The sequence below is a fragment of the Oreochromis niloticus genome, linkage group LG4, assembly GCF_001858045.2.
Source record: "Oreochromis niloticus isolate F11D_XX linkage group LG4, O_niloticus_UMD_NMBU, whole genome shotgun sequence".
Lineage (NCBI taxonomy): Eukaryota > Metazoa > Chordata > Actinopteri > Cichliformes > Cichlidae > Oreochromis > Oreochromis niloticus.
In genome coordinates, this window is record NC_031969.2 from 18,936,672 (window position 1) to 18,951,730 (window position 15,059).

The 15,059-nt window shown below is 41.1% G+C and overlaps 1 protein-coding gene across 2 annotated transcripts in view; it reads left to right on the forward strand.

The window, feature by feature from the left end:
- prkcab (protein kinase C, alpha, b) overlaps positions 1-15,059 on the forward strand; it is a 118,879-nt gene that overhangs the window by 84,301 nt on the left and 19,519 nt on the right. For both annotated transcript variants that reach the window (XM_005461073.4, XM_003456365.5), the window contains exons 6-8: positions 11,179-11,335; positions 11,468-11,602; positions 13,829-13,922. In XM_005461073.4, the coding sequence (XP_005461130.1) occupies positions 11,179-11,335; positions 11,468-11,602; positions 13,829-13,922 (386 nt within the window). The remainder of the gene's footprint in view (positions 1-11,178; positions 11,336-11,467; positions 11,603-13,828; positions 13,923-15,059) is intronic.

Consider the following 15,059-nt stretch of genomic DNA (forward strand, 5'->3'; position numbering starts at 1 on the left):
CACTGACAGCTACATGTCCTCTTTTATGTTCTTGTTTTTCGTCTGTCTGTGAATTTGACTTGTGGGATGGTGACGATGGGCAAACGAGGCAGGCTATTAGCCGTGATGATGACAGCAGGGATCTCGTTGACATGGTTACCTCAGTCTTTTTGGTTAGACGGACACTGCTGAAAGTGAACGCGTTCGCTGAGACTGCGGCATAGGTGGCTGCTACCGTGCTGAATTGATAAGCCTTCTTTTTCTTCCGCCTTGGTGTCCTTGATTTTATGCTTACACACGCCACAACACCCACCAGCCTTCCAGTGTTTTTTAAATGTGTTTGTGCCACTTCTCACTGAATGCACCACAGTATGCTCTGCAGCACCTGCTACTGGCATTTGATATTTTGATAAAATATAAACTCTGGACTTCTGTGTTTGTTTTCATCATACAGCTGCTCTGTCTGTATTTGTCAGAGCTGCAACATGTGATTACTTCATTAGTCGGTCAGTTAGGTTTGTGCTCAAATCAATCAGACAGAGAGGTCAAACAGAAAAAGTTGGGACCTGCTACACCTTCCGCGGCTCACACACTTTAGTTTTTTATTGTTTTTTAAAGCTTTTATTTTTGGGAATGTGCATTTAATCTCATTGGCATTGGTGTTACTGTACAGTAGATTAAAGCTATGGATTATTTTCCAGCAATACAGTGCATCTGAGGATGGCAGGATTGCACAGCAACACAATGCGGTCCATCATGGTAAAGAGAGAGCTGAGTGTAAAAGCGAAGCTGTCAATTTACCGGTCCATCTACGTCCCTACCCTCAGCTACGGTCACGAGCTGCGGGTAGTGACCGAAAGAACGAGATCGTGGATACAAGCGGTGGAAATGGGCTTTATCTGAAGGATGGCCGGACTCTCCCTTAGAGATAGGGCGAGGAGTTCAGCCATCTGGGAGGAGCTCAGAGCAGAGCTGCTGCTCCTCCACATCGAAAGGAGCCAGTTAAGGTGGTTCGGGCATCTGATAAGGATGCCTCCTGAGCGAGGTGTTCCGGGCATGTCCCACCGAGAGGAGGCCTCTGGGCAGACCCAGGACACACTGGAGAGATTATGTCTCTCGGCTGGCCTGTGAACACCTTGTTGTCCCCCCTGACAAGCTGGAGGAGGTGGCTAGGGAGAGGGAGTTCTGGGCGTCTCTGCTTAGGCTGCTGCCCCCGCAACACCGCCCTGGATAAGCGGAAGAAGATCGTTGGATGGACGGACAAAGCCATTTTATTTGTTATACCATGGTAGTATTCAGGTAACACTTAGGTAAACTGTGGCGTTTCAGCAATGCTCAGTTGGTAAAAAGGGGCTCAAAGTCTGCCTAGAACACCAGAATCTAGTGTGGACTTCTCCTGCTGCAACCCTGTGATTTGACTTGGGACTCAGAGGTGCTCTTCTGCATACCTTCATTGTACTGTGTGCCTACTTTAGGCACCATGGCCTTCCTATCAGCTGAAAGCAGTTAAAAGCATACCTCTCTCCCTACCTCTGGCATCAGCACATCATTTTCACCCACAGAACTGCTGCTGACTGGATATTTTCTTGTCTTTTTTTCTGTTTTTGGACCATCTTCTCTAAAATAGAGAGATGTCTGTGTGGGAAAACCCCATTAAATCGGCAGTTTCTTAAATACGCAGACCAGCCCATCCTGCATGAACAACCATAACACATTCAAAGTTACTTAACTCAACTTTTATCCCTTCTTTATGCTGCTCAGTTTGAACTAAAGTAGGCCGACCTGACCACACCTCCATGCCTAAATGCATTGACTTGCTGCCACATGACTGGCTGATTAGGTAGTTATGTTAACGAGTGGTTAAACATGTGATGAACTGACTGGTGAGTGCATTCAGCTTCTATTGACACCCACTCTGAGAACCCGTTATTTCATTTTGTAGACAACATGGACTGTTTTCTTGCATACAAGCAAAAACTTATCAAACCTTGAAGGGGGACATTATTCAGACTAACCTGACTAGTTAATGAAATAGCCATGGTTAGTATTTTAATGGTCTAATACTGGCTCTGCCCACCTGCCAGCGTACAGCAAGCCCAATATTTGCTCTTCTATTTGATACACATGGGTCTCCATTTGGCTATTCAGCTGTAAAGAGGTTCCACTTTGTTCAACAGAGAGTCATTAACGTCATGTGTCTCCTGCTTGGTGTCAAGCACACACATACAGTGAGTTCACAGGGGCTTCCTGTAGCTGGAAATGAAAGTAAAACACCAGGCAGTAAAGCTCCAGGACCACAAAACAAAAAAGATAGTCAAGAAACGCTAAACTCGTTATGTTTCACACTACACAAAGCTTTCTCAGTCAGCGTTAACATAATAATGTTGATGATTTCAGCTAAATACAAGATCTTTATCATGAGGTGGAAAGAGCGCTTCTACTGTACCATGAAAGTTTTTAAATCCATAAATATAGATAAGAGTTTTTCATCAAGTGAAATAAAGCTGAAAATGAGACTGATGGGAACGCTGACACGCAGCTTTAAACATGATTGAGACTTTTCTTTGGTAACAAGTAGATAAAGATCAACACAGGAGGGGCGGGAGAGAAAGTGTGTGCTTTGTGCTGCTTTGTTTTGGGTTGGGTTTTTTTCCCTCCTCCCTAACGACAGCGGTCTGAACAGCGAAGGCTCAGCTTGTTCTCTGGCTCCCCTCTGGCTCCCCTCAGACAAGTGGCGGGCCTTTGTGGTTCACCGCACGATGTGAACTTGATTAAATCTTTCCAGCCAAGAAAACAGACAAAGCTCTCGAGGCTCTCTCTCTGTTACCCGCTCCTCTGTCTCCTTCTTTCTCCCCTCTATCTTTCCTCCAATATTGACTTTTCGTGTTGTCTTCGCCTACCTGTTCCTTCGAGACCTGGGCTCGCCTCACCCGTCTAGGTTTTCCCCACATCCATTTTCTTCCTCAATAGGACATCATCATAGGACCCTATCTTTTTTTCAGTTGAGTGACTACTCATTTCCCTCCATAATCTACATCCTCTCTGTCCTTTCCTCTGCTTTTGTTTTTCATGTCTTTTTTCTCTTTTCTCCATCCTTGCTTGTTTCTTTCTTCTTTCCTTGATTGCATCCTTCATCCTTCTCTTACTCCTCTCCCGAATTGCCGTTTCTTCTCATGAAAGTCACATAAATAACCTATGGGCATGAGCAGACGTTTATTCTGGAGTTTTAAGAAAAGGCAAACATGCAAATGTCCCCTCATGACTTGCCTACACACACACACACACACACACACACACACACACACTCAGAGCATCTGAGGATGGCGGATTGCACGGCGGTTTACTCAGGGTGAGATTTTCTACTGCTGACATCTTTGCCTCAGGTTTAAAGCGTAGTTGAACACAAATAAATTTTACCCTGTGCTGACATTGCACATAGTGCCACTAGGCTTTTGGTACACTTAAGGGCTTAATATCTAATATTAGGCCTTTTTTTCTAAGAGGCTTTTGACAAATATGAGGATAACACTTACATATCTAAGTGTGTCTGATCAGGGCTTTGAATCGTCTGTGGGTGTGTCTTAAATAAATGAACACACTGTAGTGCGGCTGTAACCAAAGATAAGGGCTACAATTAGCGAGGCTTCACATTGAGTAGCACTCCTTCCTGAAGTTAAGGGGAAAGCTATCCAAACCTACCTGGCCCCATGTGAAAAAATAATTGCCCCCTAAACCTAATGACTGGTTGTGCCACCCTCAGCAGGAACAATTGTAATCTAGTGTGTGATAACTGGCTGTGAGTTTTCCACATTGGTGTGGAGACTTTTGGCCCACTCTTTTTTGCAGAACTGTTTTAATTCAGTCACACTTTAACAGGTTTCTCTGGCATGAACGACCTTTTTAAGATCATACCGTAGCACTTCAATCAGTCACACTTTAACAGGACTTATTTTTTTATTTAGTTTTTAGCCATTAAGAGGTGGACTTGCTGGTGTGTTTCAGACTGTTGTTCTGCTGCATAACTCAAGTGAGCTTGAACGTCAGAGCATGAAGTGACATCATCTCCTTGAGGATTTTCTGTCAGAGAGCAGAATTCTTGGTTCCATCAATTAAAGCAAGTTGTCCCAAATCAGCAAAGCAGCCCCAGGCCATCACACTACCACCACCATGTTTGACTGTTGGTTTGATGCTATATTTATGAAATGCTGTTGTAACTGGACTAAAACCTTACCAAAAGTTCAACTTTTGTCTCGTCATGTTCCCAAAAGTCTCTGGGATCATCAAGATGTCTTTTTGGCGAATGTGAGACGAGCCTTTGAGCACTTTTTGTTCAACAGTGGTTTTCTCATTGGATCTCTCCCATGGATGCCAATTTTTTTGCCAGTCTTTCTTTTTGTTGAATCATGAACTCTGACCTTAACTGAGCCAAGCAAGGCCTGTAGTTCTTTAGATATTGTTTTGGGTTCTTTTGTGACCTCCTGGATGGGTCGTCGATGTTTTCTTGCCGTAATATTGGTAGGCCGGCCACTCTTGGCCAGCCAAACTTGTTCTAAGTTTTCACATTTGTGGATAACGGGTCTCACTGTGGTTCATCGGTGTCCCAAAAGAACACATTTGTAACCCTTTCCAGACTGATACATTTCAATGACCTTCTTGAGTTCCTGAGTTTGTTATGATGGTACCGTGTTGCTTTGAGATCTTTCAGTCTACCTTATCATACAGGACTCTTTCAGCAATTTCTTGGTTCAACAGGTCTGGCAGTAATCAGGTCTGGGTGTAGCTAGTGAAATAAAAAAATAAAGGGTTAATTAGTTTTTCACACAGGGCCAGGCAGATTTGGATAGCTTTTTTCTGTTAATAAATGAAATCCTAATTTTGAAAACTGCCCTTTGTAATCACTCCGGTTATCTTTGTTGAATAATAAAATTAGTTTAATTGAAACATTATATTTATATATACGCAAAAAACTCTGAAATCAGGGTAGATACATTTCCACAGATACTGACGGATGTACAGTACAGATACTGAATGTTTGGTAATATTTGATAACACAAATAAAACACAATTATTTTAATATGAAGAGTTTAATGTGTTAATGCAAATGTATGCCTGTCATTTTTGGGATCTAGTAGGCCATCTGTTTGTGTGTGAGAGCTTATTAAAATTCAGGGCATTGTGTTGTAACACAATTTATACACATGCGAAAGATCTCTCCATGTGTGAAGTCAAAAACTGTCTTATAACTCACTAATGTTCACGTTTGGAAGCACTAAATATGACTATGGTGCTTCATTTTATCATTACCAGAATGTTCATAGTCTAGTTATGGAGGCTTCAGTTATCATAAAGTTTCTATGGCAGATTTAGGCCACTTGAAACTCTTGAAAATAAGGAGTCCTTGATTTCAGAAAGCTGTCGAGAAAATCAGACTTTTTATTCAAAGCTGCTGGTTTATTCATTTAAATGTCTGTAGCAGGCTAGTTCATTAAGCTCATTTTAGGAATTATTAGGTATTTAAAACACCCGATCAGTCTCTTTGCACCATTCTATAGAAACAAAAGGAATACTTATTGATATAGAAGACTCTGGAAAAAGGTATTGTAGTGTTCTGATACTGCAATGTAAAACCTATAATATCCGAAAGTGAACCCCAGTGATCGGAAAGACACCAATGCGCAAGCATTTGGTGATGGTGGGGAGGAAGAACTCGCTTTTTAGACTGAACTCTAAGAGCGAAGTACTCTATTGGAATAACACGATACTATGAAGTCTTTAAGACAACACAAAGCCAATGAAGAGAATCTAATATGGATGAATGTTATGTCTTTTTCTCTGCATAAGTATTCTTACTGCAGCCTTTTAGGTAAACTGAAGGCTTTTTATGAAGCCTTTAGGATAATTGGCTAATAACGAATTATAGTAGTCCAGCCTGTTTTTTTGGGCATAACTCTAAGACAATGTGTACCTAATTTGGACAATATTGAGCAGATGAAGGAGGCAGTCCTAGAAATTGGTTTACGTATTCCTCGTAAGTTCCTTGCAGTTTTACTGGAAACCAAAGGTAATCTTGGCCAGAGTAACTGTCTGGTTGATGCTGCTTTCTGAGAGTTTTAGGTTCCATTTGTGTCCTAATTCATTTAGTTGTTCAGCACCATGGATACACCCATGAACATTTATGCATTGTCCAAACTTTATAGTTTGGTTGTTAAGCTATGATTGGACATTCATTGATTATGTGCAGGATTTATTGACACTTCCCTTATTGACACCTGTAAACATTTTCAAATGCTCTAATGTTTCATTAGAACTACATTACAGAATATCCTAAACTATGATTCAATCATTTATGTTGCTCCGCGTGTCCTTCATAAGGACATTACTGCATCCTTCATTACCTAAAATCGGAGGTAAATCGGAAACCAACAGAAGCAGCGAGACTTTGAAACTGGTTAAACCCAACATCAAAAGTTAAAATCAAGGTTTCACCCTCTTTTGACGTGAGGGCGAATTATACTGGTCTGTGAGATAAAATGCAGAATAGCTTGCATGTGATGTCAGTGTCCCTGCACTGAATCTAACAACACTGGAGCTGGTTTTCCAGCAACCTACCCATTACCTCGGTGTGTTTGATGTAAGGACATTGTATTTAATTTGGAGACCAAACATGGAGACAAGACACCAATTTGCTCCATAACCCATAACTCCATTTCTAACCCGAACTGTAAGCCTCACTAGTTCGAACTGCGTGAGTACAAACAAACTGATATTTGTCAAGGAAGCTTTGAGTATACTATATATGTATCATTTGGTTCTAGTATATATAGATACGCGATACCGATTTGTTTTTCAAACTGTAAAAGTAATGTCATCAAAGTGCGGTTTCTCTCATTATGCTTTCAGTGTGAACAGGTTTGATACTTTGGAGTTGTGATGAGAGATGGAAAGGTATTAATCCCATTGTGTGTGAGACATGCAGTTGGAACTGGCCCTAAAGCCTGTACTTAATGTCCTAATTGCTCTTCCTAAAAGTGACCACGGCCAGAAATAGAACTTTTAAGTTCATTTTGTTTCTCTGTTCCTCTGTTTTCAGATCCCAGGCACTGCACAGCAGGGATCTATCTAGTTCCCATTTGGCCGTGCATATTTCCCCCCCCCAAGATTATCAGGCATTCATTGGTTGCACATGGCATTGTTATGCAACAACACATTTGAATTTCAAAGCTTTTTTTGGGAGAGATTACACTGTTGGCCCACAGCAGCCCTGCATGCACGCACCCCGGGATCCAAATGATATGTCATTTTTAGCTGTGGCACATTTTTATCAAGCTGACATTCAGATACAGGAGATAATGTTAGGGTGGCGCTATTGTTGTTATACGTCAAATAATACGCAGGAAATTTGAAACGATTTGCTGATATCTTTGCATTTGCTGTTGGAGAGATTTTATCCAACAACCTTAAGTGCAACAGATAAATTAATTTAAGACTTTTTAGAGAAACGATGGGCACTAGAGGGTTAGTTTTTTTGCTTTGTAGAAGATTTCAGTATCAGGCTTATGTTTGGCTTCTTCACAAAGCATGACAATAGCAGAGAGGTTCCAATGCTGAAGTTACTTATTGACGCAGATGCTTAATGTAAAATATGTCTGCATAAAAACAAAACGCACACAAACACACCCTAATTATATTAGCAGCTAACTCATAAGGAGTGAGTAGAGGGGAGGACACAGAAGGCAAGCAGCTCTTGTTGTAGCTAAGCAACAACCGACAGCAGAGATAGTCCTTGATCACTGCTGATGATGAGGTTTCATTGTGTGTGTGTGTGTGTGTGTGTGTGTGTAAATTACATACACAGCACATGCGCCACAGGTCTCTCACACACACACTTATGTAGAGTCTGTTAAACAGCAATTTCTGTTTATCTGCACATGGCCGTGTGTGTGTGCGTGTGTGTGCCTGTGCCTTGTTAGGGTGTTTACATGCTTGCCTAAGTTTCTTTGGCGTTGTTTGGTGCCAGCGTTGCCATGGAAGTGACTGATGCCTGTGAGCACAGCCACAGCCAGCAGAGGGGAGGATTTAGATGAGAACGTGGGAGATTGTCCTTCTGCCGCTTGTTTCATTTTGTGTGTGTGCGTGTGTCACTTTGTGCAACTGTGTGTGTCTGTGTGGTGCGTGAGAGACGCAGAGAGAGAGAGGCGATAAGACAGGAAAGGTGATTACTGTAGCTGAGAGTGTGCGCTGGCCAAAGAGTTAACTATGAGGTTAAAACAACACAACAATGAAAAAGAGAAGAGCTTTTGTCAATGTTTGCAACTCTAAGCAGGAGACCTATACTGCCCTCTACTGCATCAAGCTGGAAGTGCCTGAAGCAATAGGAAGTTGATAAGAAATGCAACATGACTGATACTCATTGATAGAATGTACTGTATTTACCATTGTGTTTAATGATTTGTTTTTTTCTACATTGTGTTTTTGTTAGTTCACATTATTCTTCTTTATTTTGGAAGAATTCATTTTGCCTGACTGGTTATGTTCCATACCAAATGGGCGAGGCCAGAGGTCGGAAGTCATGAAACATAAAAGGAACAATTTTAGCTTGGATGTAACTGGAAGAGGGTAAATTAATATATATAATATGTGTAGATACATACAGTATATATATATGGTTAACTCTAAGCTCCTGGCTTGTGAGCCATGGATAACCAAGTCCCTCCATGGGATGTACCACTGAGTGGTTGAGGATGTGACTGATATGAAGAAATGGTCAGCCTAAAGGACAGCACACACGCTCTGATCAGCACAAGAACAGGCCCCAAGCTCCAGCTCCATAAAGGCTGGAGGTGCCCCAGCAGACAGTAGCAGGATGTGACATGCAAGCTGGGGCTGGGATTGTGTAGACGAATCTCTGTGCTGCACATGAATTAGAAGTTCCCAAGTCCTGACTGCCAGAGGTGGTTGAGAACAACACTAAGGCTAAAGTCCTGTGGGAATTCAACTTCCAGACAGAGAAGCAGCTGCTGGCCAACAAGCAGACATAGTGGAGGCTGAAGAGGAGTCCCTGGGTTGTGACAGTCCCAGAGAACAGCAAGATCAGAAAGGAGTACCAGGGGCTGAAGGCACAACATCAGAGATCTCTATTCTTCTTCCCTCCTAGATATTTCCCGATCAGTTCTAACTGGTATTATTGCAAAGTGGAGGCATTTAGGAACTCAGCCACAAAGTGACAGGCCACATACAGTTACACAGCGGGCTTGCTGAGTGCTGAGGCGCATAGTCCATAAAAAGGCACCAGCACTCAGTAACTGAGGAGTTCAAAACCTCCTCTGGCATTAACATCAGCACAGACGCAGTGCTTCATGGGCGCTTCACGGCTTGGGTTTGTATGGCTGAGCAGCTCCTACGGGTCTAATGCATATGCGATCATATTTATTTATTTTTTGTTTATTTTTTTTTACTTTTTCACATCCACAAATGTGAAATCCACCGGTGGAACTAGAACGAATAAGTTGTTCTTTTGTTGTTTTTCCAGGGCTGCTTTATCCTGCAGTGTGTCTGATTGCATTTAAATATACAGAGTGGGGAGAGTGGAGCTGAAAAACATTATTTTACAGGATCAGTGGGATCCTGTTTCTGCTTTCCATCTGTTAAGAGTTTTGTCATTTCAAAATCTCTGATTTACATTTAGTGGGCTGTTGTTTAAAGTAGACTTTGTCCTTCCTTCCCTGCTTGCTTCTGTTTGATCCCTGTTATACATTACATCATATATGAGGGAGTGGCCATTTAACAGTAGATGTTGTCGCCATGGTGATGGTGGCCCTCTCATGCCATCTCATCCCCCTGCTCCTGTTGCTGTTATCACTTGTTTTTATTTGATCATTTTTCATGTGTTCACAATATCTGCTCACATGTGTAAGAAACAACACAAAGACGTGTTTTCACCTCTTTTGCTTTCACTTTTCTCTTTTGCTCGTTTTGCAACAGAAAATGTGACTTTTGGGCGAGCACTACGCTTCTGTTTTTTTTCTTTCTTTGATTTACGTGTGCGTGCGCCCTAACACCCACCAGCGTTACACTCCTGTTGGTGTTTTTTCACACTTCAACTTAAGTGAATTTTGACAGTATGCTTTGCCTTGCAGCACCTGTTATGAACATATGTGGTGCCTGACTTGATCAGCCATCTGCCTGTCTATCTAAAGAAGAAGCCCATATATACAGTAGAGTACAAACAGATAATTCGCTTCTGAGTGAAGGTCAGATCGTTCCTGTTGGCTGTTCAGCCATGGAGTGACTTGCAGTGACTCACCCCTCTTTTTTTCTATCCATCCCGCTCATCAACACTTCATCTACGTTCTCCCATCTGTGCGCCTTTTAACCCCTGAGTCAGTGCGAAGTCACAGAGTCTTTGCGTTTAGCTGGGAGGTGGGTGCCAAATACTCAAACGTATGTGCTTATATTTTTGGTAACTCTTTATAATATGGCCTAACGGCATAATTCCCCTGTAATTAAATGAAAGTTTAATGGATTTATTTTGAAATTACGATCTAACTACTTACAAAAATAAAGGCAGATTATGGCGGTAACAAGTCAGCTTTTTACAGGAAACAACAGAATAATTATGCGGTAAAAAAACTGAAAGTAATACATCAATAATTTTAAATACTGCATAATTACAGGTAATATTTCTAAACAATATTCCTCCGCTGTACTTTTCTGGGCGTGTCCTGAATGTATATACAGAGTGGATTTAATGTTCATTCTGTTTGACTTTGTATTATTAATTTGTCCTGTTTTATATAATTACTTACTACTTATATGTATAATGTGTCTTCTCTCCTGTAAAATACCCAGAAGTCAGACAAGGGTAAGCCACTCCGTAGAATGGCCCACTCCCAAAAAGTACAGCGTACTTATGATCTAAGATGAGGAAAAATTTTAGTTTTTCCATTGAATTAACAGGAAATTATACAGCATTTAAATAACACACTTCTTAGATTTACTTACAGCCTAATTATTTTTTTGTTTCCTGTAAAAACCTGACTTGTTACCTCCTTATTCTAGTGTGCTTCTTTAAATATAATTACTTTGTAATTTCAAAATTAAATGCATTTAATTCAATTTAATTGCAGTGGAATTACAGCCTAAGTCATGGGCTGTATCATCAAGTCTTACTATATTTTCTGTGTGTCGTATTTCTTCTAGTTGGAGAAGCCAGGAACCTGATTCCAATGGATCCAAATGGTTTATCAGACCCATATGTTAAACTCAAGCTCATCCCGGATCCAAAGAATGAAACCAAACAGAAGACCAGGACCATCCGTTCCTCTCTCAACCCCTGCTGGAACGAGTCCTTCACCTTGTAAGTGACAAAGTTTGTGTATGTGTGTGTTTCCTTAAATGACAGTTTTATCATACTTTCATTAAATGAGGGGAATATTAAGCATGACATCACTGTGTTACTTTCCCTCCCGCGTTGTGTATATGTGCTCAGTAAGCTGAAAGCATCAGACAAGGACCGTCGTCTGTCCATCGAGGTGTGGGACTGGGACCGAACCACTCGGAATGACTTCATGGGGTCCATGTCGTTTGGAGTGTCTGAGCTCATCAAAGCTCCTACAGTTGGATGGTCAGTTATGTTTCTGACTCTCATACACCTCACTCATGCATTTCAACAATTAAAAATGTGGATAAAGAAGCTTTATTTGATGGTTGTTCTATCAGTCAGTAAAAAAAAGTAGAATTTACATCAAACAGTTCAGTAATTCACACTTTAAACTAATAGTGAACTAATTATTTGAAACCGAGTTAGTGTTAAGTTAGTGTTTCATGTGTGAACATCAAATACATTTACAGTCTGGAAATAAACCCAGTGACACACACACACACTACATACCTTCATTATGTTCCTAATTATGTGTGGGCCAAATTTACAATTACAAACATCAAATGAATAAATTGTATTTATCAATGGCACTTGAAATTTCCAATGATATCCCAGGTTAGAGGATGCCACTTATAATTGTGACAATTGTGGGAAGTTCTGCAGTTATGTGTGTGCACCATGCTGTTATACTGTTGGACTGCATGAATGGAAGAACTACTGTCCAGTAGCCTCATTTTCAGGCATCATTCATGCATTGATTGTTTGTGCTTGATTGTGGGCGTTCAGAGAGCTGAATAGGAGGATGATCAATGTGAACATTTTTAGTTGGCTTTTGTCCGCGCTGTTTTATAAGAGTCAAAATACAGTTTGGTACGTGTGTCTCTTTGTGTTTATATAAACAATCACAAGCTTTAAATTCTTTCAGTGCCGGTAACACTGGAAAGTCATATTTACAAAAACTTAGACAGCAATGGAAGCTAGTTTTAAACTTCATATTATAGATCATCTGCTTTATTTTTAATATAGAGCTTATTTGTCATCGCAGGTTGCCAACTTAAAAAGTCGTCATGACACTGACCACAACAAAACGGCTGCAGGGTGTGCATAAAACAGACGGAAATGCCATCTGCAGCCAGGTCCACTCACGCTGACAAACTTCACCTACTAGACTCATTTCCTCGCCTGTCCGTCTTTGTCTGGCTGCTTTGTCTCAGGCTGATAAACACACACTCACAGACCTGTTAAAATGACTCTTCCATAAACCATGTTAGCATACCTGCAGCGACTTAGCCTAAACCAAGTCTGATTGACTGCTGCTGTGAGCACAGTTATAAGCTCTGGGAAATGCCTGCAGTAGTTTCCGAGACACCGGACCAAAACATTTTTAGGCGTACTGTATGCATGTGTGCGTGCAGCTATTTTTTTTCACTGGTTATTACAGGTTGTTAGACAAGTGGCTGGAAGATGTCTATACTGGAAGTAGAGGAGGACTCTGCGGTCCTGTGAGAACTAAATACATCCTTTAGCAGTAATAAGTTGTAGTAACAGTTTTCTGTGTGACTTTGTCATTCTCTTACGTCAATAAGGAGGAATTTTGGCCCGCTGGTCTTCCCACTCTTTACTCTTAACGTTGCTTCTATTCATTGAGGTTTGGGGACATTTATGCACACACTCTTAAGGTCCCATCACACTTAAATCAAGTTGAGGTCTAGACTTCGACTGGGTCATTGCAGCACTTAATTATTTGCTTTTTAAGCCATTCTGTTGTAGATTTGCTGCTGTGCTGGGGCTCAAATTCCCATTGGCCAAGCTTTAGCTGTCATGCAGATTACCTTACATTTGCCTCTAGAATACTTTGGTATACAGTGGCCCTCATATCCTGTGGCTGCCCACAAGCCCAAATCATAACCCTTCCATTACTGCAAAGCTGCATTTGTTTAAATGCAGCTTTGCATACTAAACTATGATATGTAACATGATGTAACTGAGGCCTGTGGAGTCTAAAATGTTGGTTTATGGATTTTTGCAGTTTCTGTGAGCATTGCAGTCTGACCTTGGAGTGAAATTGTAGGGACGTCCGGCCCTCGGAAGATTATAGCATTGTGTTAACACACACCTGAATGTTTCGGATCAGCAAAGTCCCAAATATTCTACTTTTATAGAGCCACCTCACACTTACTGATAATCAGTTAATCAAGTGCATTTGATTAGCCGCCCCTGGCTGCTGCTTACCCACTTAATTAAGCAGTAAGGGCGTACTTAGTTTTCCACAGGATGACATAAAGTCCTGTGGAAACCTTTTTCACGTGACTAAGTGTTTACTGCTCACAGAACAGGTCTGCAAACAGCTTCATCTAAAAACAGGTACTCTGTTGAATGAAGATCATGATGTGTTTTGAAAACTGAATAATAAATGCACTCAGTTTTTGCACATTTCAACAAACATTTCTCTGCTTTCTTTACTGTCAGGTACAAGTTGCTGAACCAGGAAGAGGGAGAGTACTACAACGTTCCCATTCCCGAGGTGGATGATGTCAACCTTGAGCTCCGACAGAAGTTTGAGGTGAGGAGCAGCGCAATTGCTAACTCTAATAAAGGCATAAGTAGATTTCCTTTGTCATACGTGTCTATTGTACTTGTACGCACTCATTTTAACAAAATGTGTGTCCCTGTCACCATGGTAACCTCATCCCGTTCCTACTTGTGCTTTTCACCCTGCGCGCCTGAGAGGGAGATCGTTTTCTCCTGGCATCCAAATGAGCGCTCTTGTTTTTTAAATTACAGTTGTGTATACAGTGCATTACAAGCTCGGCGAGCTGAAACAAGAAGGTGCAAACGGCACAAATGAGACCGCGCAGAAGAGCAGACAGAGCGGACAACGAAGGATGCAAATCCCAGAGACCCATATGTGGGAAGTGCAGCAGCAGATAATAATTTATCTCTCTCACGCTGTTGCTCACTGCCGAAGCTGCTATTCAACAAGTCTATGAAAATCGTAAATGAAAATCGGCTTCAAATAAAAGGCAAGAAATACAATAAGTGCAATTACATAGGCACAGGTAGTTTTACTTTAGAAGAAAATCTGTAGGAGAATTTATAAAATATGCATGACAACGGTTGTGTGTATTGAAAAAAACTCACTTAGAGGTTTAAACTGGAAGTTTGTGCACATGAAGTGCCCCAATCCCATGTGGACCGCTGGGTTTGCTTAGAGGGTGTACTCTGACTCGAGGGTAGCTTTGTTGTTGAATTGGAAAGGTAAGCTTTGAGGCTACACTTCCCTGGCCTCAGTGGACTCGAGCATAAGCTGTTTGCAGCAGCAGAGATTTAAAACATTAACGTTCAAGATGTTTGAAAAAAAAAAAACTATTTTAGTTTTATTATTATGTTAACATTCGACTGAAACCTGAAAAATCCCAAGAAACCCTTATACACTGTGTCAAAGAGTCCTTGATGTCTAAAATTTGATGTTTTTTTTATTGAAAATCATGTTTTTCGTCTGGGTTTCTCCCTCAGTTGTGCTTCTAGGCGCACTAAGATGTTTAAACTTATTTGATTTCACATCACTGTTATAATATATTCAAAACTGAAATGATGACTGCATAGTCATTTAAAAACACGACTAAAGGCTTTGAAAATGTTTCGAATTTACATGTTTTGTGCCAAGTGAAATAAGCATGCAGAAGCCCCAGCACAGTCC